We start from the raw sequence: 26,766 nt of genomic DNA, 5'->3' as shown, positions 1-26,766 counted from the left end.
GGATATGCAGTACAGCTATGAAATTCATTACATTTTTTTGTTAAAGGGTTAGAAAACGTATATAATACCAGCTATAAAGCAATATTTCTATATTGATTTGATTTCTATAGAACTCCACACTTGTTCAATGAAACAATACTAATTTCTACCTCAATAGCCAGTTTCTCAGATGATAACTTTTCATGTAGAGAACCCCTTTGTACTGTAGGAAAACCATGACTTGAAAAAAGATGAATATCAATTCAAAGGTGTTCAGAAAGGTTTCTCAGTGATGACAGTGACAGCTGGCAACAGCCCTACAAAAATGAGCAAATGCCCATGATTGTAGTATAAAGGAACCGCAGTGTTAAAGAGGTCATATTATGCTTATTGGGTTTTTCCCTCTCCTTTATTGAGTTATATACCTTTTTTGTGCATGTAATAGGTTTGCAAAGTGAAAAAGTCCACCCCAAAGGGAGTTCCCATCTCCCACAGAAAACACTGCTCTGATCTGCTCATTTGTAGTCCAGCCTTTTCCTTTTGTTCTCTGTGATGTCACAGCAAAATGCGTGTCATAATGCTCGCCTAGCGACTAGTCCGACACGCCCTCAAAAACACAGGTGGAAAAACACTGAGCTGCAGCACACACTTCTCTTCTCCCTTCCAAACACTAGCTACCCTCCAGGCAGTCAATGGACATAAAGTTGTTATGTGATGTAGAGACAGAGCTCGGTTAAAACTTTATGGATGAAAGATACATTTGTTACAGAGTAATAACTCACCACTCTGAAACTCTTGCTCCAGTCTATGTTGCTAAGCTGGTAAGGGTATCCCCTTACAGCTGACCCTAAGCCGTGTTTACTGGCTTCTCACAACCCGCCCTACTCTGCTTCTGATTGGCTAGTAGTCCTTAACTAGGAGCTGCGCATGTGCAACTCCCAAAATGAAACCATGTAAACCTGTTCTAGTACAACCCCTAAATAAGATTTTAAACCTGAATATAAGCATAATATGACCTCTTTAATGCATGACATAGTGAAATAGTGACAAAAAAAGAGTGGAAGAAAAAGATTGGAGTTAAAAGAGAAGATGTTTGAAAGAATGTAATAAGAAGGGAGAGATGGAGGACAGAAGAAAATAGCATCACTGAGTTGTTTATGAGTGTGTCATTTCTGACACATCTATGAATGTAATCTGTGTTTTGTGTCCTTTCAAAACATGTCAACACCAACATAACGTCATCGTAACATTTTCTTTGACAAACTATACAAACAGGGCCCAGTTTTCAGGACAGCACATGGTGCAGTCTCTGCTCCTGAGAGGAGGCATTTTGGATGGGTGCACACCTCATTTTTTCTTGCCTGACTCTGCTTGGTATTTTGGTGACTTGCTGTGAACTTCAATGTGCTGAAGTGAGAGGCGAGGCACAGTAGGGAGCGTGTCAGTAATAATCAACTGGCACAGTGCAATTTTGGTGTCAAGCATGACCATGATTTACGCTTGTGCTGCCCGCCTACTCAGACCAGGTCAATGACGCATGGAGTAAGGCACACCGTACTGCTGCCATGACTTTAGTTTGCTCTAGTTTATCTTTACAACAATAAACACACAAATAAAATCTTCCAATTTCCAAATATTTTGATTTAAGTGGATTAGAGGATAGGATACATAAAACATCTACTGTGTTTCAATCACACTCTATGTCCATCTGAACTTAGCAATAATGATTTACAAAAAAAGGCCAATATTGTTTAAAAGTACATTGCCTTTTCTGTAATAAGATGAAGTGATCTTAGTATAAAAGAAAACAGAGTTTGAGTGTTACAAGTAAAATGTAAAATATAAACCCTATCTGTTCCACTCATTCAGCTCCTATTATCGCTGTTGGGAGACATGGATGTTGCCAAATGAATTTCCTAATGTTTTCCACCAGCTTTGTGTCACAGAAATCTAACTGTACGCCTATGAGGAGTTATCCAAGAGGAAAAGAAAGAGGGAAAAAGAGAAAGATAGACAGAGGGGAGAAAGAGAGAGATGCAGAAAGATGGAGACAGTAAGAGAAATGTAGTAGAGAAGAGACGAGAAGATTGGAGTCAACAAGCGTAATTAAAGGGAGTTAGAGGCAAGATGATGGGGAAAACTGTCAATTGAAAAGGAAAGCAGCACAGAGAAACAGAAAAACAAAAAGGAAAAAAAAACAGAACTTCGTAAAGAACCGTCATTAACAACTACAAAGACATCTGTAGATACTGTAAATATAAAGCCCTATTTATCATAAATTAACATTCTTTATGCATAAAAAGCGTGTGTGTGTGTGTGTAAGTGTGTACATGAAGATGCCTGTCTCTGTGGATGTAATCACATTTTTCCTATCTTACCTTGATAATGTGCGCTGAAACCACGGTAACGGTGGTTGCCATCAGTCACAAAATGCAGTCGGAGCCAGTTCTTGTTGCTAACGATGGGAGAGGGGACATTACTGCCAGACAACCTGAAACAAAGTTAGAGAAAGATTTGTAAGAAATAGAAACATACACGCAAAAACACACTTAGCATTTTTTTTAACCTTTTTCTGACCTAATCCTACAACAGTCCCTTGAGGAAGAGGAAGAATGAATGCTGTCTAGAATGAAGCAAGAACAAAGTCTATTGTGTCTATAATGACACAGGCTGAATTACATACAGTGTCAGGACTTCACAGCCCAATACAACCAGTCTGTTTCAGCAGTCCCACTGGAGTTACTGGGGATTATGCTGCATGCTCAAGGGTGCCTCAACCGCTCTTAATGAAGTAGGAAATTGTATTCTTTATTCATTGCTCTTGACACGATTGCCAGATCTTGCCAGCCGGTTAGTGGCTTTTACCTAGCAACTCTGATCACAAACTCAATTATCATGGTAATTTTTTAAGTCACACTGGTATTGTATTAGACAGCATTATAGTGATTATAATTATTTCTAATATTTTGAACCCTACTATTTACCTTTATTGTACCAAACAGACTATATGCTAATATAAAGTGGTTTCAAACACCTAGCCGATTGTCAGAATGCAATATAACACTTTTAACAATATAAATTTTTTTTTGCACTGAAGCAAGCTTAGGAAGTGAGGCTTTGCCGGTGCACAGCACAAGTAGATGGGAACCAATTTGCAACTCCTACATCAAGTGGGAAGGATAAGATCCCTTAATTGGTGGAGAAGATGAACAAGGCTCTTGTGGTTAGCAAAGTGAAGAGTGTTAGGTCACTGTTGGCACCCTTAGAGGAGGTGCCTGCTTTTCAGTTGACACTTAGAGAATAAAACACCCATGTTCTTGTATAACTTCAGATATTTGCAGCTCAAATACAATCACTACTGGCAATAACCCGATTTTAAACATCAGTTCTTTGATTTATGGTGTTTTCATCTTGTAGCATCAACCCACAGGTGCTGTTTCTCTCCCATTACATTTCCATAGTGTTTTTTTTTTGTGTTTGTTTGTTCTTTTTTAGGAACATCACCTTGGCTGTTACATATAAGACACAGGTTCACAGTGTAGAGTATGAAGTGGACTGCCCTCTCATGTTCGCTTGTCCCCTTCTATAAACCCTAGCTGTAAACCTTTGCAGTCCATTAATATCAACACACACACACACACACACACACACACACACACAAATGCATGCTTACACACATACATGGATAGTGTTTAGTGTATACAGTGCTATCCAACACCCGTGCCCTCTAATAACAGCGGTTTAAAGTGGAGCACAAGAATGCTGAGAAGGTGTTTTAGAAGGTGTGTCTTCGCGTGTGTTGGGTCTGTGTGTGTGCGCATGTTAGATGGAGAGAGGGTCACCTTGTTGCCTAGATCAGTAGGATTCTCTGATGTCTGCTATTAGTCACACACACACACACCCACCCACCCCCACCCACACTCACCCACACACACACACCCTGGTTTCACAGGCCCAAATAGACACAAACTTCCTGATTTACATACTGTAGTAAATATAACAATACAAAAAAAACATAACTGTGAATGTAAAATAACATAAATAAAAAAGAAGGTACTGAGATTATATTCACGAACAGAAAAGTAACACTGTAATAGCTGTATATATGCTTAGTTTGTTTAGAGTGGGTCATTGTTGTTGTTTGTTTGATTTTGCATGTATTTGTCTATTAAAGTATTTTTTGACATGTAATGCCTTTATTCCTGACAGTAATAGAAAGCTGACTGGAAATGAGGAAGAGAAAGATGCAACGAAGAATCGTGGTAAGACTCCAACCGCGAACATAGTGGTACATGTGCGATGTCTTAACCTCAAGCTATGGTGGCACCCTGTATTTGTCTTTTTCTACCAATAAACAATTCAGTATATGTACTAAAACACCAGTCACCACCTTGTAAATTGCATTCAAATTGAATATACTATGGCAAATCAATGCTGAATTAATCTATTAGCTGGGGACTGAGCAGTAAATGAAAGAGATGGAAGAGGCTCAGATAATAGAACTGATGGACAATAATCACTGACATCCCTAGACTGACACAAGACATTTGAAAGACTGAAACTCTGAAAAAAAGATTTATACCAGAACATTATCATGTAGTATTGCTTGGAGATTCTACCAGATTCTACTGAGACATGACCCCCCAAGTATGGATTCCCATTTAAAGTGAAATATGCAATGTTGGAAATAGGAAAAAAATATCAATCAAATATAAATTGATTTTAAACTGCTATAAGTGAGTTTTGTTTCTGTATTTAAATTAGCTTACACTGTAAAATAGTATGATGCACATTTAATAATAATTATAACAACATATTTATCCTTACTATGTGTATCTAACATGCCTATAATCTATTATAATATAGATTTCTGTTGATGGGACTTTTCCGTTCCCTTCTTTCTTCTTGACAAACCCCTGCCATCCTCCTTTTCGTTCTCTCTTTACCTGTCCCCCTCTCTTTACCTCTCTCCTCGCACTGTCCTCTTTTCCCTTCTCCCTTCCTCAGCTCTCCTCTGTCTCTTCATATGTGCACTCTCTCCCTCACACATATTATTCATGTTTACAGCTCTTAATTCACGTCCTGCTATTACCCAGAGAGCATCGTTATGGGTAAAGTGTGTGCATATTCAACCTTTTCCAATATTAAAATAGGAATTAAATCATGAATCTATACAGCCTGTATGTGTGTGACATTAACATATTAAACTGCATGCTCAGGAAGCACTCAACAACTGTGAGCTGCAGGATGAAGGTATAATTTGAAAATTCCCTCTTGCAGCAGTAGCTGGAAGGTTAGAGAAACAAGCTGGCAACTAAAAAGGTCACCAATCTGGATCCCCACAGCAGCAGGGGAACACCTCCTCCTAGTGCTTTTTGTCTCAACAAGTACTGTTGAGATGTAGCACAGCTACCTGCATAGGACCCAGACATGAACATCAATGACAATGAAACAAAAAAAAGACGGTGTGCGCTTGATAACTTCTTATACTGATAATTAAAGCTTAAAATTACACTTCCAGCAGAAATCCTAATACTTCCAAAAAACATCAGCTTCTGCAGCTAGTTGATTTTCCCTGTGTGGACAATTTGTAATGCATTATTAAATCATTCATCTATGTTGATGGCTTCTGTCTGACTGGTAAGTGTTCTCCCTAGATATCTGCTATAAAAGCACTTCAGAGCTGCCTGGAGGTATTATAGATCATCTTTAGATTGGCTAAAATGATTTTTTTTATACCTTGGTCTGAGAGGGTCTACCACTCTGTGACGTTACAGTGACATATGTATAAAATACAATGAGTGAAGCCAGGCTCGCTTCTAAAGGCTACTAGCTCTTTGAAACTTCTGAAAGAGGAAATATGGAAAAACAACAACTTTTGTAAAAATGACATGGAACATGAATAAGAATTGTGAGATAGTTTACACATTCCTCAAGAAACATTATAAAATATTATGGTGGGTGCATTTTTTGCAACATATTTAATTATTACATTTAGTCCAAAAAAAGAGAAAGAAATCTAAGTGTCTCTTGTTACATGAAAGCAAGTGTCTCTATTATGAAATAAAGTAGATTGGTGTTCTTCTCTGGGGAACCAGAGGAAATTACTTACTCTGGTGATATTTCCCTCTTGCTCAACACTGTTGTATGATGCACAGTAGATCCCAGTGCAGTAGTTATTTTGGGGAGAAAATGTATAATAATAAATGCTCAAAACCTCATAGGAGTCTGTCAGCAATCTACCACCAACAATGGTTGTTCCCGGAATTGTGCAGGGAGGTCACATTACAGCTATTGTTCTCTGAAAATCATCAATCTTAACAGGTAAAAATACTGAAACCTGCTTTCCATGTTCAACTATAACCTGCTATATTTGAAATAAAGGAATACTGAGATGGAGTGTGTGACCATTTATGTGTGTGTGTGTGTGCGTGTGTGTGCAGCAGAGAGGGGATATCAAGTGGAGAGTTGCCAGAGGGAGCAAGAGAACATAATTGATTAAATACACTAGACCAAAAGAGCATCTCTCCCTCTCTCCATCTCTCTGTCGACCATCCTCCCATCCATCCTGTGGGTCTCTGTTCCTCCACGGAAATACAAACCAGCTATTCCACCGGCAGTATGGGAATGAGAGAGAGGAAGAGGGAGGAAATAAAGAAGCATGGGGTAGAAGGAGGGCGGAAGGAGGCAAAGATCGATGGAGGTATGGTGAGACATGAGGGGAGAGATCAAGGGAAGCAGGGAGGGGGTGAAGAAGACAAGCAGAGGCTGACAGAGGTACAACGGTTCGTTTGTTAACTTGTTAATTATTCATTTTAGCATCTAAGCAGAAAGTAATCACCAAAAGCAAAAGCAGTATTACTACTGAACTGATTTTAGTGAGGGTAATTTATGAATAAAACATAAACAACGTTTAAATTAAAAAGGTCATTTTCTGCCACGTTGAACACACGACAGAAAACATAATATATTCAAATGAAGGGCTGCACACTTTTGAACAATTCTCAGAGCTTCTTTTGGAAAATTGTAACTGTTTACTAATTTACTGTGATTGTACATGTTTACAGAGGATGAAAATAACAAATAATAAATAAATTCAAAGCAGTTTCCCACATTGGTTTGAATGAAAATTACATTTGCAGCTTTTAAATCTTTTATCCCTTTCTTATATTATTTTTCAAATACAGTAATGTTTGCATAACAAGGACAGTAATTCAACTTGTTTCAGATCAAGTTCTGACACCATGTTATATCTCACCTCAACTGCAGTGTCTACTGTCTTGTCACCCATGTTGTTGCATACTATCATGATACACAGAGTACAATCTGCAGATTGTGATAACACCTCTTAAATATTTAACAACTTCAAACTACTTGGCAATCACAGTTGTACTCAACCCTAGAATGTCTTGAAAATTGTAAACAATCTGCTTACTCTATTTTAGAACAGAGTGTACAAGTTTAGTCAAGTAACCTGATGTTTTCTGTTATGTAAGGATCTCCCACAACTTGGATTTTTCATAGCACTACGCTGTTGCTTTGACTCCAAATTGCAGTTAAATGTATTTCAAATGAATAGTACCTTTCCTCATGAGATTGATTTAATATAGCCTACTCTTTGGTGCAAAATGCAATCATAGTAATCAAGGTCCAACATTTCTATTCAGTTCCGCTCATATGTGAGCTGTTGCATTGTTCACTGTGGATGAGCAGTTTAATTTCCTAAGTGATATCATGCACAGAAAAGACAGATGGACATGTGACACTGGCAATTTAATAACAGACTTCAGAGATTGTACATGTGAAGAGTTCCCACCTGCTGTGTAATGAATGGCTCTCTGCATACACACACAATCCTTACATCAGTGGCCATGTGGGTTAGAGAGCTACATGAGCCAAGACCAACTTTTGTGTGCGCATGTATGTCTGAGTGTCTGCTTGTGTGTGTTAATATGTGTGTGGCTACTCATAAGACAGTAGGGGAATGCTACTTAATCAGGCAATCTGTCTTAATAGCCTCTACTAATTAAGACAGGAGGGAACTGCCACACACATACACCTGCAGACATGCAGAGAGAGAGAGAGAGAGAGAGAGACACTGCTCATTCGCACACATGCATGCACATAGAGAAATTAACACACACACACATACACACACTGCAGGAGTGTTGGGCCGAACGCAGTCTGGGTGGAGCCATCATCAATCAGTATACAGAGACAGAGAAGTCCTCTCTTTGTGTGTGTCGGGGTGTGTGCATGCGATTGGTTAGATACACTGTGTATGTATGTGTTTTAGGGTGTAGTTAATATGTGTGTGTGTGTCTGTGCTTGCGTGAATGTGCCTGCTGTGTCACTCTCCATCAATCTCAAGTGGGCAGAGAGTAATCAGTGTTCACAACAGGACCCTACTCTGTCTCTCCCTCCCCTCCCTTTATCTCATCTAAATTTCTCTCCTCCTCCTTGCTCGCCTCCTCATACAGCAGCAAGGTGTTTTTAAACCGGCTTGTTCACACAGACAGCTGAGGGCTGAAACCAAACAGAAGTGGGTGGCTGTGGAAAAATCACTCTGACATTGATCATTTAGAAATTGAGTATGCACTGTAGGCATTAACCTTTGAAACCATTACAATGACATAATCACTCATAGTTTGGGTTAGGTCCCTTAGCTCCAAATAAGGGAATTTATAATGCAACAGCATACAGTGATGGATAACAGTTTACTTCCAAATTTGTGGCAACAATTTAGAGAAGGCCAGGAAGAACAGGACTGGTCTGCACAGAGCCCTGTGTAAATGCACCAGAGAAGCACTGAGGACAGATTCAATGTGTCAACGCATTGTGACCACATTGAACACATTTCTTGGGTCTCTGTAAACAATATTACATAGAACTGCTCTATGTGGACAGTACAATGAGATAACTTCTGTTATGAATTGTGAAGTGTAAATGCCCTAGCCATTTTACATAAAGTGACAAATAAAATCAAAAGTCTGACATCACTGAACGTCATTGGAACTCATGTTTTTGGTGAATGGTAAACTGAAATGTGTCAGTTGAACTCACGCACTGCTGCGTTCAATACAGTCCACTAAAATAACAGATGGATGTGCACATTATGAAGAAAGTCAGCGCAAGGAAATGATGGCAGGTGGAAAGTTTCACTTTAAAGGTGAACGATTACATCAGCGCACCGCTGGAGAGAGAGGAAAACATGGGTGTATAATGCACGGAGGAAAACAAATCACTGTGGAAAACTGGCTCAGAACGTTATTATACAGCCTATAGATATAAAGCATTTTGTTGGGACCCGCACAAATGAGAGGAGGATGTGTTGTTAAGTTGTGTGAGCTGGATAGTGCGATAGGATCTCGATTGAATATCAGCATATTAATACCAGGTGTAAATGTAATTAGGTTAAAATCATATCTAGATACAATCTGGATACAAGAAAAATTTTAATGCCAGGTGTAAAGATGGTCTTAGTGCTAATGGTTTCGGAAGGAAAAGATCAATGTTCACATACGAGTGTAATATCCAAGTGTGCACATACTTTCGGCCATGTACTGTGTCTTCAAAGTAAATCTGAACAAACCAAGAAACATCTTAGTGCTGCTTAAAATCATATGGCCATAAGCATCGACTGAGCATAGTGATGTAAATTAAGCTCTGACAGAGACTAATTTAATGAGTTGATAACAATGTTACTGCTAAATAAAGAAAACCTTCACTAAACAATATTGTTTTCCAGGCAGAAACAGCTGACTTTTGTTTATTATAGAGGGAAGTACCCTCTGTAAAACATTTTACACCATCTGTTGGGTAATTTATGCTTGTGATGACAGAGCTAGCAGGTTACAAATATAGCTAACTTCCCCTACTTGTTGATGTGGTGGAAAACACAGTCAAACACTGAGATGCTGTATTACAGCTAAGAAAAAAAATACCAGCTTTGGTTTGTTATACTACCACAGAGTGTTACCATTTTGATGTGGGTCTACTTGTAAATCCATCTGAGTACATTTAACACAAGGCCTGAACCAAAATTAGCCCACGAAAAATAATTTGACACTCAGTAACTGAATAAAATGTGACTTTATGATGTTAGGTGAACCTGAAGATGTTTTTTTTAAACCAGAACTGTGTTTTTAATATGTATATACATATATATATACATATATGTGTATATATACACACATATATATATATATATATATATATATATATATATATATATATATATATATATATATACATATACATATATATATATACATATATATATATATATATATTTATTTCTTTGTTGGTAAAAATTTCATTGGTGCATTGTTTTTGTTTTGTGTCTAACCATGTTACATAATCAGCCCTTGGCTCAACATGTGAGAAAATACAGCCCCCGATCTTTTAAGAAGGACTGTGTTCCTTTGAAATAGGAAGAACTGGTTGATGAAGCCAGTGAATACCCCATAATAGAGTTAAAAACTATTAGCGCTCTCTATTATTTCCCGCTCTCTTCTCATGTCTTCCTCTTGCTCTCTCTCTCCAGGGTTTACTCTCCATCACTCTGTTCACGTCTTTCTTTTAGCACAGTCCTTTCCCAGAAGCCATTGCAATTCTGGGCGGCTCCCTGACTCTTCTCAAAACTCTTTCCTGTGTGTGTGTGTGTGTGTGTGTGTGTGTGTGTGTGTGTGTGTGTGTGTGTGTGTGTGTGTGTGTGAGTGTGAGAGAGAGAGAGAGAGAGAGAGAGAGAGTGTGCGTGCGCGCGTGTGTGTAGCCTGCGGGACAGCACAGTAATCAGAGCAGAGACAGAGAATGGGAGAGAAGGGGGACAGAGACAAGGAGAGGGAGTTGGTGTTATTATTATTACATTACATTATATTATAATTCCAGCACCCTAGCTGCCACTACAGTGCAGTACCAGTGGCTGAATATTCAATATTACATTTTCCAAGCACATGCACATACAAGGACAAGCCCAGAAACACACGCAAACAACGGCATGAACACATACATACACACTACATAAACATAGACCGGGTTTAGTAAAAGAAATGACAATGACAACGTATTTATGATGGTAGGAGTAATTTGCAGTGGCCAGGCCCAACTACACATTGTGCTCCAGTGGTGCTCAGCCTCTGGCCAGGTTCCTTTGGGTTGGCTTAGCACCACCTGGAAAGGTTATTTGCTGTGGGAATGGTAAATATCAAATTTCACTGCCCAGCAACAGTGCTGGTCACAATCCCACCCCCATCCCCCCAAAAAAACAACACTGCAACTGTAGTGGTGACATGTGTTCAATGTAATTAATGTCTGACAATGCTGTCTACATGAAAACAATTTTTCATAGCCCTTAGGGTCAACAGAGTCATGCTTTATGATAAAAAAGTAAGCTGTAATTCTTTTTAAAAGTGCATTTCTGCTGAGGTACTGGAGACAGACAAACAAAAAAGCCAACTCTGCAGACTCCATACAGTGCAGATTTCATATTTCAGACTTAAGTAAGAAAGTAGTCAAACAAACATTGGCATTTTTTTTATCCCAAGTCCACAGGCAATAGTTTGGATGACAGTTAAAAAATGCATAGATCAAATTCACATGAGATAATCGAGATATATCTCTGCCATGGTGCTCAGTGTAATTAAGTGCAAAAGTTGAAGATGCCTCAAAGCCATTGAGTAGAAGTGACCTATTTTGAGTTGTTTCTCCCTGAGTGAATGTGTATAACGTGACTTTGTTTGCATAAACACTACAATCTAATTATCATACACTAATCTAATTATAAACCTTACTTTGATTCTAAGAGTAATTTGATTAAGCTGTTTACATGCATAGCAGAAGAAGATTTATCTTAATATACCCATCTTAATGCAATCTTGCATAGTGTGTGTTGATTGAATTGTCATGTGCATTTTCCCTTATAAATTCAGAAACCATAAAATGCAAATTCCTGTCTCTTTGATTGCCTTTTTCAGCTGTTCCTGCTTAACAATTATTCGGTTTGTCCATATTTGGGATGTTAATGCCATCTATGAAAAAGACAGCAGCTCTAAAAAAATGCACACTTTCATTATACTGGACAAGCTGCACAGCTTGAGAGAACTCAGATGAACAGGCTTCGTCGGTGTATGGTGTTCACATTTCTGAACAATCTTCCTATAATGCTACTAATTTCACAGTTTTCCACCCATTTTAACCCTACACTCTATATGACTTAAATAAAGTAGATTAAGTTGTTTACAGGGTTTTAATCCAATTGCAGTATTCTCATGATCACATTTAGCTTTATGTACAGGTAGCAACTGTCTGGTTGTCTCTCTCAGTGTGTCCCTCTCTGCCTGTCTCATTACCTCTCAGTGTCTCTGTCCCTTTCTTTCCACTACCTCTTTCCTCACCCCTGAGTCCCCCTGATGGCTTTCTCTTACAATGTCTCCCCGTCCATTCATTTTATTCTTCTTTCCACCTCTCTTCTCCTGTCAACTCTCATCTCGCCCCTCCTTGTCCCTAATTCTGCACCCCTGCTTTCTACTCCTCCCTACCTCACCTTCTCTTCTTCTTTTCTCCTGGCTCCTCTTGTCACCCCAATTGCCCTTTCTGCTCCTCTTTTCTACCCAGTCCTCTCTTGTCTCCTGTCTCTTTGCCTCTCTTGTCCTCTTCTGCGTGACCTGACATTGCCTCCCTAAAACACCATGACACCTCTCTCACTGTCCTCTCATTTTGCCACCGCTCTCTCTCCTCTTCTCCTCTCCTCTCTTCTATGTTGGCTCCCACAAATAAGAAGGTAGGTTCCCAAAAGGTTTTAGTAATTTGTTTCAAAGGCTATCAAAGGTATGGGCTAATATTGGGGTAAATTTGCTTAGATATGCCTAGACCACTGACTTGTAGATCTAAATTGTGCTTTGGGCCACCAGAAATTGGATTTAAAAAAAGAAACAGTGTGAAGGTTACTGGTATAACCTATAAGCTCAAATGTTACAAATAGATCCACAGGAAAACCATGAACTTGTTTACTAACTCTCTATGAGAGACGATTGGCCTATGAATGTGTCTAGTAATGGATTCTTTGGAGTCCTTGCTGACTCTGAAATAAGTGATTCAATGTGATTTTCAGCTGTCCATTTTGGGAAAAAGAAACAAAAAGAAATTTTCTGTGTGTTTGGGAGTTATTTGATTTTATTGTGATGAAGATAGCCACTATTTCTGATACAACAACCCTGGCTTCACATTGCTCAAGCAGTGCAGTGGGAATTATAGCCCATTTAACAATCTATTTGTATCGAACTCAATAAACCTAGAAAATTTGACTAAATCATTTGAAGCTGTTTGTAGTTTTATGTTTCACTACTGTGTGTGTCATTGTATTCTAAAAACATAAAATACTAGAATGTGGCTCAGCACCACCACAACTCCAGGCGGAAAACCAGTGTTTTACTGGTCTCTCTGTTTCACAGTCAGTTTCACATCTTTGGTGTTGTTACACCCAACGGTGATGTCACGATGTACTGAGACATACTAAAGTACACATCTACATCACTGAAGCAAGGTGAGAATTTGAACGACTGGAAGTGAGCAAAAATAAGATTTTTTACAAGATTAAGTTATATGCTGCAGCATATTTGAGTGGTTTGTGTACCAGCTGTTCCACTGGTGTACAAAATTAAGTTACTTACAAATGCTGACAGATACCACTGCCCATCAGCAGTAAACTGGTATGCCACTGTCAGTTACTGATCTATAGGCATATAGGAAGTTTAGACTTTTCATTCGTAGCTAAAGACTGTCCTTTGAGGATAACATAACCCAAGCTACTAACACCTCTTCCTAGAATACAGTGAGTGAGCTTTAATGGATGGGGAACAAACAATTCTCCACATTTACTACGAGCTTGTTAGCTACGAGAAGTTTTCTCTCTTCAAAAAGCTTTGTGTGTATCCTTGAAGCTCAAATAATTTGTTGAGTACATTTCCTTTTACAAAAACAGTTGCAAAGCCAGCATTGTGCTGGAACATGACTATTTCTCTCAGAGCATTACCACACCTGTCAATCAGTGGAATTGTGGAAAACCATTGGCAGGACAGTGTATAGCATCACCCCTTTGTGCCTCTGTATGTGCGTCCTCATGCTCTTGAATAAGATACAAACAAAACACTCATCAAACCACAGCTTTATAGTATGACTTGGGGTTTAAGAACACAGCATAGTACCTCTAAATTCGACACACAAAGGCTCTTCCTACTAAGGTGTTTCTCCAAACAGTGTCATTGTCATTATTGACAGCAACACAAGGCCTATTTGAATCGCCAGACAAACTGGGATGTGGAGGTCTGGAACCGTGCTAGCCTGCTTCCCTGTTTCTGTGTATTTATAAGCTTGTGTTTTCCTGTATCTTTAAATACATATTTGAAATCTGATATGTGTGTTTGTTTGCTGTGTGTGCGTGTGAGAAACAGAAAAGGGGTGTGTGCTTGTGTTCAAGGTCACCACTCCATTTCCTATTCGAGATGGTGCTGCTATCCCAGCATCCTCTCTGCCAGCAGCATTGATTAGCACTCGGCAAGCATAACATCACGCAGCCGCACACACACCCATGCCCCCACACACTTAAACTCACTTTGTCTCTTACATACATTTCCTTTCGCATCTCTCAAACAAATGCTTATGCTTTGAGCGGTGCTATAAAATACTTCACATTTAAGATCTTCTTTCTCATGCAGAGTCACACACAAACATGTGATGTGTTATATTTGTATATAGGCTATGAACAGACACAGACAGACCATTATGAGGCTGAGCCAAGCAAAAGAACAGACCAATTTCAACACTGCACAGAATGAGTAAATTTTGATTGATGATGTTGGAGAAATTGGGTTTGTATCTCTGGGACTAACCTGAACTTGTTCCAGCTGTACAGTACTTAGCTGTTTTGCTTTCACAATGAAGTCTGTAGACCAGGTAGAACAGAAACCTTTTTTTGTTGGTAAAAAATAAAGTGTGGTGAAAAAAACAAAACAAACAAACAAAAAAAACAAGAAATACAGGTAATAGAAGTGTTTAGGTATGTTTATTAAACCACATGGTCCTTTTTGGTGTGACTTTAATCAGTGAACATGGCTGCATATGTGTAGTAAATAAAACTAAATATCATCACTAAAAAAAACCTTAAAACTGCTTTTGCATACTCATTCAAAGTATTCTAATGCTAGTTATCAAAATATGCAGTGGTCACAGGAGGATCAAAGTTAGCAAAGCACACTTATTTCAGTGAAAACTATTTACTTTAACACGCACGTCTGAGGATTTCACCTGACACTGGTGTACTGGGTGCCCAGGACCAAAGGAGATTCTTCACATTTGTCTGTTGAATTGAAAGTGTATTGTGGTGTTTAATTTGTTGCTGTACAATACCAGGTGTGATGATGATGTGTTGCTGATAATAGGCTTTACTATATTGAAGGCGGGTAAAGGTGTTGAGTGTGGGAGGAAGGATTTGATCTTGCCAAACTTTCACAGAAATAGATGCTGTTGTGTGCCCTTGGCACATAGTGTTAGCTGCTCAAACACAAAGCATACTGAAATGACTCAGGACATGTAGCTTCTATAAGTGACTGTAGTCAATATGCATTTGGTGACATGCAGGTGGTTTAGCTGTTTTCTGAAATGCAGAATAAATCTAGAACATATTGTAAAATGTACGTGAGAATCTGTTTCACACTGTGGCGTCTGGGCATAATTAACAATCTTCTAAACTAACTCACCTATAGTGATATGACTCCAGGCACTCGGCCACATGTCTTCAACTCAAACTTGACTAAATTAATTTTAAAATCCTGACAAGCAGGAGATTGGTAAATGACAGACTTTGATTAGCTCAGTCCACCATTACCATGAATTTAGTGATTGGCTGTCAAGTAGTTTCACCTAAGTGCACTAAACAGCATGATGTATTCTGGAGTCATGTAGAGAGAGATTTGCAAGACAGGGAGAGAAAATATGGAGAGACAGACAGACAGAAGAACAGAAAGGCAGAAAGAGAAAGACAGAGAGGGAGAGAGAGATCATTCTGTTTAAGATGCTCTACTTGGTTTCAAGGGCAACTGATTCTGAAACAACAAAATATAAAACTTGTGTGTGTGTGTGTGTGTGTGTGTGTGTGTGTGCGCGTGCGTGTGTGTGTGTGTGTGTGTGTGTGTGTGTGCATGTGTATTAGTGTGTGTAGTGTTAGGCTAGGATTACAGGCACTTAGCTCACAGCAATATACTACTCTCATAGGCGCGAGCACACCTCTCCGCATACTAATTAGACCCAAGTGTCTATGTGAGAAGGAAAGTCTCTGTAAGTGTGCTTGTTTGTGAATGTGTGTCTGTAAGGAGTGACAGCGTGTATGTGTTGATTTCTTTGTGAACATGGAGGTAGGCTTGTGTGTCCGTGTGTGTTGGTGTGTGTGAGACTTCTGTTGTCAGCCCTGCAGCAACTGATAAACACATAACAAATTCTTCCACACACGCACATATTAGCAAATCAGCCATTAGCTTTCTCTGCTAATTGCCATTGGAAATTAGCATTTTAGCTATTAGCTTCTTTCCAAATTGCCAATGGAAATTAGTATATTAGCACTTTGTATTGTGAGGCAATTGCTATGGAATCAGGCAGCATGCCTGATGGCCTAGACTCTTCTGCAACAAAAGGGTCATTGGTTTAAATCTTGCAACAGCCAGTGAAGTCATTTAAGGTGTACAGGCCCTTTCATATATTTTTGTACACCAATATTCCTCATAGTCTGTGTTTGGTGAAGAATGTATAAGGCCATCTTTTGTTGATTTTCAGGCAATTTAGATTTGTGAAAATACTTCATATTACCAAGAAGGTTAATTGATACTCCCATACTAGAATATTCTAGTGTTTGAATTGCTCATGAAGGCAAGCACCCTTTGATTTCAGAGTGTATGGGAGTTTATTGTGCCCACAGTAAATAAAGATCCTATTTGCACGCTTTCACATAGACTATTGCGCTGTTTGGAAATTATGTTATGATGAGTCTTGGGACTTCTCAGGGACACTCTTATTAGCCAAGTCATCCCCCAGTGCAAGTGGTCAGGTAATCTTCTGAATATTTATGTCCCCCATTTTTTTGATTGTTAAATATAACAGTATATCATGAAAAGCAAATGAATGGACCACACCAGTTGAATGCACACTTTATGAGTAACAACGAGCTATTAAAGTAATGGCTTATCTCTAAAGGCGGTGGCATCCAACTGGCGGTGGCATCCAACATGAAAAATAAATAAATTGAAAAAAAATACATTGAAACCACTCCAGATGCAAGCATTTCAGCAGATGCACAGTATTCAACATACATCTAACAGCCCCATTAAATAGCTAGGAAACCTAAGAAACTGTTGTCATTGCCATTACTGCTGAACGAGCTCCAAACACAGCAACAATCAGGCGTTTTAATAGTCTCATGTTTTGTATACCGCATTTGGCCAGGATTTTCAATGTGCATGTGCTACCTCAAATAGGCCTTGAAAAGCACCATTTACGAAGCAAAAGATGACTGACAACATATAACTACCTAATAGAAACAGCTGGGTCTGATACACCGTCTGCTAAGTGTTAACAGTGCTAATGCCATTCACCTTGGTTTTAAGTTCGTTGTCAAGATCACCTCAGAAGAATGTCCCTTTGATCTCTTAACATGCTTCACATTCCTCTGTGAACATCAACTTCTTTGGTAAGGAAGTAGGGAAGTCGGAAACAGCTCTAACTGCTTATTGCAGATATATATCGTAAAGTAGTAAATTAAAGTATTTAGTATGCTACCTGAACAACAGTTTTAATGTAATTTCAATGTATCTCTTCCTTTCATAATCACCAGCATTCTGATAAGACAAATAAATAAATGGTGTTTACAGAGAAGGTGGATGGAAACACTCTTGTTTACAGAGTGACTTTTTGTCAATATCAAGCTTCAGTAGATTTCATAGGGACAAAGAGGACAAATATCAACTGATGCTACTGTATGTACACAGAAAGAGAACAGACACAACCCATTGCATGCTTTTACAAATGGAAATGGCTTCAATGATGAAGGCTAACTGACGGGTTAGGAAAATGTAAACCAGGCTAACTTCCCAATCTCCAAAAGGTTCACGACAAGTTACTGAAGTGATGTCATATTGATTTCCAATTCAAACTACTATGTTGTCTGGCCACCAGCCAAAAATGCTACATATTTAATTTAGGATATGAAACAGAGAAAAGCTGAAAATCCTTTGCATTTAAGTGAGTTTATTAATGTCTTCTTATTAATGTCCATGACTAACCAGTAACTAAACACAGAGTATGCAGACCTCAGAGATCTTGGTCTATGCTTACTCCATATATTCTGCCTAATTCAAGAGGTGCTGTACTGTGTTGACATATGAGATTTTTTAGGTCACTGGAGTAAACTAAAATCACTGTCATTTCCCTGGAGCCATCTGGAGATGATGCATGTTGTCTGATATGGAAGTATCCAACTGAAAAAAAGGCATACTGCGACTATGAGGGGATGCACCTGGAGCGCAACAATGCTTGAGTACACTCCGGCATTTAAACAATGCTAAATTTGTACTACAGGGTCTAGTGCAGCCTAGTTCATGTCAATAAAATAGTCTCCAGACAATTACAACACCACCAGCAGCCTGTACCATTTACAGAATGAAATAATCCATGGGATCAGGCTGTTTATACCAAATGCTGACCCTATCATCAGTATGCCTCAAAATAAAGTAGATATTTCAAACTAGAGAAAATTTATCCACTTCAGGGTTCACGTTTGCTAATAGTATGCCAAGTGTTGTTTCATCCTAATGTTTGACAGCAGCGGAACCATGGATCAACTTTTGCAATGTAGCACATCCACTGCAAGAGCTGTGCTTTTAGCAATGTACCTCTGAGCATTGCATCATCTTAAACAAGTCTTTTCATTATTTTTTTTCTGACATCTCTGATGAACAAGACAATCTTACCCACAGGAGTGCTTTGTTTTCTTCCCAGGTGGGAACCTATTAAAATAAGTTACATAAATTAGGTGTCTTGTGCATTCTAAAATTTACTTCTTTAATTGCGTGTTCCTCACTGAAAGGAATGAGCTCTTTGTGAGCACGGAGTGCTTCCAAACATGGAAAATAAGATGGATACAAAAAACGTTTAAAGTTGTTAGAAAACAATGATCTTGAAGAAAACACCACTTTAAAAAGTCTCACTTTAGCATCTTTAGTTATTCACAACATCAGGGCAAGTTCTGCTTCAGGCTGTACATCTGAATGTCACTGCTCTCCTCTCAGTACAAAACAGCAGCCATATTTTCAGCCTGGCTGTAGGAAAAGACCCAGAAACATCAGACTGACCTCAGTATGCTGTATGAAACTCCAGAGTTAATTCAGCAAGTAAATAACAACACAGCAATGCATTACACGAGCCAAGACATCGGTCAGACTAAATCACACACTACCAGTCGCCACCACATTATCCCCCAAAGGCCAACAATCTAACCCTGAGCAATAAATACTGGCTGTAAATACTCCTAAGAAGGTGATTTTTCACAGCAGTAAGGTTTTGTATTTGCCCCCAAGTTCAAAATGAAAGCTTGACACAAATGTTCTGAATGGCCCGACTCTATGCTTCCTACAACTTGTTACAAATTGAAATGCTCTGTTTGAAAATATAATATTGTGTCTTCAGGCAAAACATATTACTGGTGATTATTAATGATCAACTTACTTTACTTTTTGCCTGTTTGTTGGCTTGTACTGTATTTACAAATGCACTGTTGATTCTCAAACACAAGACGGTATTGTAGGTCAATTAAGTAAAATAAAATGAATCAAAAATAAAAGTCGTCTTTTTACCGTTTTTTCCTGTTCTTCCTATGTGTCTGATGCCTAATATTGATTTGCCTTCATTTAATGTATGTCTAGATCATGTAGAATAATAACACCGTATGACTATTTTTCAAAGAATTATTAAATATGGCTTTTCTGACAAATTTTCAAAATGAGAATAAAGACTAAACCTTTGTTTTACTGTGGCATACTGGAAATAAGTTTCATGCAGCCACTAACAGAATGTAAATAAGCGCATGTGAAGAAATGTGACCAGCAGAGTATGAACAGTTACCAACGAAAGATATTACTGAGAAGTTGTCAGTTGTTGAGTAGCAGTATTTACCTGCTGTGCTTCTTTAACATAATTGCAACTCCACATACACATACACACACACACACACACACACACACACACACACACACACGAGTGAGCAGGATGGTGTGCACCTCTATAGACACACCAACACTTTCCAAGAAGCAGTTGCCTGGACATTATTACTTCCAAATCAATTACACATGCACACACACTAATTTCCCTGACCATGATTAGATTCAAATTGGTTACAGCAACAGCAATGGTTGATCAATACCCTAATTTAGCAACAATCAATAAGCAGCTAGAGCAATAAAATATTGTTATGAGTGAACCATCTGAAAACAACCGAGGAAATTACAGAAAATCATGGAGAGCTGTTAAAAGTCTAAATGGCACACATCAATTAATGCATCTGAAAATACTAGGCCCCTGCAGAAGGACTGCACGTGAACATAAGTCCACATACACACGAATTGCAGACTTCAAGATATTTTATTTATTTTTTTCCTAGGAAACATTTCTATACTTCACGAACAAGAGATAAAAACGGTACTTTATATCTGTAATAACGTTTTCATTTTATTACCTGTTCTTACTTGAGTTCTAACTTATTTTTATTACCGCTTCTAACTTTTTATAACTGTACCCCAAGTGTGGTTAAATTGTTCCATAAACTCAGAAGTTATGTGACTACACCATCTTGGCAGAAATGCCAGGTCAGAAATGTCAACTGAATCCTTTTCTCAAAGTATGGATTAGGACCACAATCACATATGTCACAACCACCCCAAGTGCAGTGGGGCTCTATCGCCTCCCTATAATAATGCTTACCGCATTGTTTCCTGCCACAGACAGTGGGTTCTATGATTCTCTATCAATCTGCATTTGTTTAGATATGTCAACTTTAACCTAGCAGCATTTGTGCCATGAAATAATAGATATTCAAGCAGACAATTTTTAATACTGAGGCCACCCTGTCTAAATCTCAATATCCTACCCTGAATATTGTTGTATGATATATAAATATTTTTCATTTTCACCATCTGGCTAATTGTATGTCTCTTACACCTGGTAATGTACCGTACCCTTCTGCAATTTAAAACTGAACCACTACTCATCCCTCTGCTGCAATTCAGACATTGTTCTAAAACATGAAATACTAAATCTTGCACAGATAAGTGGACCATTCTGCCACTTCCACGTCATCACATTTTTCAGCAGCACAATGACCGTGGCATCCACACATATGAATGAAGTGAATACTTTAATTAATAAAGTGACTCACCAAATGGTTGGTGGTTCAGATCCCTCAACTTCCAGGTAGTCATACTTCTCCTCTGTCTGGAAGTCTGTAAAGATGACAGAGATGGTGTCTCCAGGTTCGGCCAATAGGATCCAAGTACAGTCGGCCTGGTTACCATAGTTGCCGGGGTAACCGGGACTGGTCACCACCCCACTGCCGCCCCTCACAGTGCCCCCACATGTGTCCTCAGCTGTCAATCAAATCAGAGTGACAAATAGAAAACCTGGGTTAGGGAGAGGAGGAGGGACCGAGGGGCGGACTTTTTTAAAATTAAATTTAAATTATTTTTTGGATTAATTATTTAGATTTTCAGCTATATGAGGAGGGCCGGGTCAATTAACAAATGTATCAGTTTATTGACCAAATCAGAAATTATGATTTAATTCCCAATAGACCTAACATTATTTCTCAACTACTCAAGTAGATTAAAGGTCAGCCAGCCCAACTCCCCACCTCTCTCCCTCTGTGAGGTGATTTTTTTAAATTACCTTAATGATAAGGGACAGGTAAACTCTTTGATCTCAACTCCTAATGTTATTATGTGGCTTGCATGTTAGAAATGGATGACTTTGTCATGACACATAATCTGTCAAGTCATATGAGCAAACCATATTGTTACATTGCACTTCAGATATGAAGTAGATATGAAACATAGCATATGCATGGTAATATACAGCCCTTTGTTTATGGACTATTGGTTCTCTGCCAAGAATTAGGAGAATTACGCTCTTTTTTTTTTGCCAGTTAGAATCAGGGGTGTGGTTTATGGGTTAGGCTGCAGTTCCTGTCACACTCAGAGCTGCTGTCCTCTCCTCCAATAACAAGGTAAGCTTTCCTTTCCAATCACAGTGCTCCGCTCTCGTCTCCTCCAATCGCCACCAAGGAACTTCAGATTCATATGTTTCCCAATTGGCTGGTTTAGTGTCAGTCTATTAATTAATCATCAATTAGTTTCAAAACATATAGACCAGATGTGATGATAGATTTGCCAAATTTTCTCTAATTGTTGATCACATCTGATTGGAAGTATTAATCATAATTGATAGTAGTACTGATTACTGTATAACAGATAAAGACACATGGATTGCGCTGTGCACACGGCATAAATTATACACATATAATTTATACATACACTCGTGGAGAAAAAACATGTTACATTGGACCTTGGTGTATCACTGGGACTTTGATTGTATGGCAAGTTATCCAAGAGGGCTATGCTCAAGTCACTTCTATAATACTGTGTAGAAAGGTGAATGTTTTCATAACCAATCTAGAGAAATCATTTAGAAAACAGATTCCTGTCTTAATTTTGAAATATATTTATGAAAAGCAAATTGAGCACAGCCAAGGATCCACTGCCCCAGTGACAAAAGATACAATGTTGAACCTTTTTTCTGAGAGCGTACAAGTCCAACTGTAAACATGGTATAAATTATATCTGTATAATTTATAGTTATACATAAAAGAGGCAATACTGTATGTACACACTCTTACAGCAGACATGTGTTTTCCTACTCACCAGTGAGTGCAATTTGGGATGACACGTGATTTATTTTACTCTACAACCCCTCACCTGATGATATCATCAGTATTTAGAGAAGACAGAGAAACACCAGATGTGTGTTGTCCTTAAACTGCACTCACTGATAAGCTGAAAAAGACATCCTTTATAAGAGTGTAGACAGGCTCTGTCAGGTATACATGCACATCCTCTGGGCTCATCCAGGCAGTGCAGCCTTAAGAGATGCATGTACAGATGACAGCGATAAGGTAGGGACCAAGCCATACTCCACCCACAGGAGGGGTAAAGAGAATAACTGTGGTCCAAGACTCACGTCAATCAACACGACAACCAATAGAAATGAATAGAAACATTAGGAAAAGATATTAGAAATCGGACGGAAGAGAGTGCACTGAGTAGACAGGAAATACACACAGAGGATAACACGGGAACATAAATAGATAGGAACAAACAAAGGCAAACAGAAATAGTGTGAAACAAAAAATATAGAAAGTGGACTGAAATAGGCAAACAGTTGGTACAAACGGCATCGGAGAGGAAACGAGAAACAGGATGAAACAAAATAAGTGGTTTGAATTGAATAGAAACAATAGATTCAATAGACCAGAGTGTGAAGTTAGGAACAATACACACGTTTTTATTATGTTTGTCTTATTAGGAATGGTGGTGAAGCTACTGACAAAAAGTGCATTGTCCCAAACTACAGGTGCTGATGTATTGAAAATGAAAAACAGAAGAGCATTATTTTTTCATTAATAATTAATTCATTTAAACAGGTTCATATAGGCAACAAAATCAGTCAGACAGACAGACAGACAGACAGACAGACAGGCAGGCAGTGCAGGCACTGACAGTCATTCCACAGCTAGACAGTTGAGGAGATTTGTGTAAATGACCCAACACCCCAAACAAGACCTACTGAGACCCCATCACATTTGCAGCAGAGAAATGATACAGTAGTCTGTATGTGTGTGTGTGTGTGTGTGTGTGTGTGTGCACTGTGGGAGAGTGCTGCTTGCAGGATGACAGCTGTCACAGGTTTATCATGACAACAGGACGTCCGCAAGCACAGGTGGACACACGCGCGAGCACACACGCACGCACACACGCACGCACACACACACACCCACACACACACACCCACCCCTCTTCCAGCCCTCCAGCTTAGTGATGTGCCAGTGACACTTGACAGACAGGTGGAATAGCCTCAAGGTGCACTGATGTGTGGCTCTTATTAAAAAAGAGAAAATAAACTTGTAAAATAAAAAATAAAAAACAAGTGAGCAGGGCTCTTATGTGCAGTGGACCTTTGGTGAATTTGACATTATGATTTTGAAGCATTAAGGGCCTCCAGCCGTGACATGTTCTGGCTTGTTGTCACTCAAAATCTATTACTGTGACCTACAGAACAGATATATATCTATATATATATATATCTTTATCATTAGTTTTTAAATTAGTGGACTTGAATACCAAAGTCCATGTAAGGACTCCGTGTGATCATTTTGGATGACACATATTGCAATTAGCATCCTCAATAATTCTGTTTTGTCGCTCTGTAACGACAGGGCTGTGCAGCGACCGCTTCAGAGCAGCTGCCCTAATAAAAAGTGACATTTGTTGCGTGTTCACAGGGGAAGGGTGTGAAGTCCAAAAACCTATAGGCACCACTGATTGCACCTGCTAATTTTGAATACCACTCGCACCTTCGTCATCAATCATGATTGGTCATCTGTGTGACAGTATGAAATATTAGTGTGTCTGCCTTCTTTTTCTGGTAACCATTAAAACAAAGGCAGAATCACCATTGTTGAGCTATTTCATACTGTTTTTTTTCTGTAATGATTCAAACATACTGTAGCTCGCTTGCTTGCAAGGATAGTGTATTGAATAAATGACCTTCCAGTTGAAGAATGGAATTTCATTACCTACAAGTCTGAACAGCTTATTGCAGAAATCTTAAAATCCAATAAGCATTTAAAAGAATCTGTGGATGACAACTTAAGAGCACTGAGGTCACTGCAGCCACATCCAAAGCATGAATAGGATTTGCTTGAAAATAAGACACAGAATGAATATGATTGATTATAAAATCATTACAAGATGACTGATTAGGGCTAACCCAAATTATCCCAGTTTGAGGAGCAAATTAAAACTTTAAAATATTGTTTTTTGCTATTCTTGGTTAGAAAGTCCATATATACATCTGCCGATGCATACCTCCATCCATTGTACATAGATTTACATGTAGCTAATAATATCTAACAGCAGCTACATTAGACAAGACGCTCATAGCGGTCTGCACCTCACATTGGGTTTGTTCTCAAAGTTAGACATTGATATTGAGACCTTAATTCAAATCATTCCCTGTAATGTGAGACATTTGCTACTACTGTAAATCCCACTATAAATCAACACCCGACACTAAGGTGACAAATACCATGTAACTTTTTTCCCCACTGTATGAGTAGCTCTGTAGAAAAAGGCAAAAATGCCAAGAACAGAGGCTTAATTTCTCAGTTTCATTATAATCTTTGGTAAGTAGTGTTTTTCTTCTAAAAGATGCATAACACCTCCAAATACTGCTTTGTCTGAGATCTTACGTGCAAAACATTTAGAAAACAAGTTAAGATAAATGAGCATAAGGGGGAAAAAAATCTTCTTTCAGATCATTCTGCTATTTCATGATGAGGGCCAACTCGAGTTAATCTATAGGTAAGTGAGTGCTTTCTTATCTGGCTGCACTGTTCTACTGTGTTCTGTTCTCTGCTTTTATTTCAGATGGCAACCTGGGGAGGCTGAACTCATGCACATGCCCCAGTGCATTGACCCACAGGAGGAGGGAAAGTGTGTGTGGAGGAAGGCACTAAAAGTGTTAGTTTGAGTGTGACTTTGTATGTGTGTGAGAGGAAGAAAAAGAGAGAGGTAGTGTTGGCCATGTTTCCTTCATTTCTTATCACATCAGTGAGCTAGTGTAGCCCTTTTTTGCCTTTCCATCTCTCTCTCTCATTGTTTTAGCACCACTTCTCTTTTCTTCCTTACTGATTTGCTACACCCTCCTCTTCCCATTTCTGCATCAAGTTAATTTTTTTTTTTTTATCGAAACTGCACATCTCCTGCTCTCCTCTTGTCTCATTCCTTTCTCCTCCTCAATCCCTCTGTTATCTCCAGTTCTCTCTCCCTTATTCATCCTTGCCTATAACCATCCCACTCTTCTTCCTCATCAACCCCCTCCCCTTCCTGACTCTCCCCATCTTACTCTCCCTTACTCCTTCTCTTTCATGGCCTGGGGTGCTTTAATCACTCGTTCTTAGCCTCCTTATCCTGCCTCCCTCTCTCCCATCCGTTCATCCCCTCTCCCCCACTGTGCTGTCATCAATATCGCAGTCATCTGAGGATTCCTTCTTTATCCTTCTCTGTCTCGCTGTGTCTTTCTTTAAGATCTTACTCTCTCTGCATTTCTCTCTCTCTTTCTGTTGATTGATTTTCTGTTTAATGGCTTTTCTGGCCTCATCTCTTTCTCTCCTCTATTTTCTTCCCCCTCTTCTTTACCTTCTGTCCCATAACTCCATTCCTTTCCTGCATCACTTTGATAGGCAGATCACTATCACTATCAGATTTGTACACACACACACACACACACACACACACACACACACACACACTTCAATCACAGAAGACCCAGTGTGCTGTCAGCCTCTAAGGATTATGGGCCATCTACATCATCCTCCCCTCTCCTCTGTCTTCGGGCTGTATCCATCCATCCCTTCTGCTC

General features: G+C 39.0%; 1 protein-coding gene across 1 annotated transcript in view; it reads right to left on the bottom strand.

Moving 5' to 3' along the window:
* The window catches only part of LOC123976789 (CUB and sushi domain-containing protein 3-like), a 309,765-nt gene that overhangs the window by 112,817 nt on the left and 170,182 nt on the right, over positions 1 to 26,766 (bottom strand). The window contains exons 5-6 of the mRNA XM_046059131.1: positions 21,452 to 21,659; positions 2,358 to 2,470 (exon numbers count right to left, since the gene is read on the bottom strand). Of these exons, the coding sequence (XP_045915087.1) occupies positions 2,358 to 2,470; positions 21,452 to 21,659 (321 nt within the window). The remainder of the gene's footprint in view (positions 1 to 2,357; positions 2,471 to 21,451; positions 21,660 to 26,766) is intronic.

Source organism: Micropterus dolomieu, linkage group LG09, assembly GCF_021292245.1.
Source record: "Micropterus dolomieu isolate WLL.071019.BEF.003 ecotype Adirondacks linkage group LG09, ASM2129224v1, whole genome shotgun sequence".
In the NCBI taxonomy this organism is placed as follows: Eukaryota; Metazoa; Chordata; class Actinopteri; order Centrarchiformes; family Centrarchidae; genus Micropterus; species Micropterus dolomieu.
The sequence above is the reverse complement of the archived record's forward strand: the minus strand, read 5'-3'. Positions and strand labels throughout refer to the sequence as shown.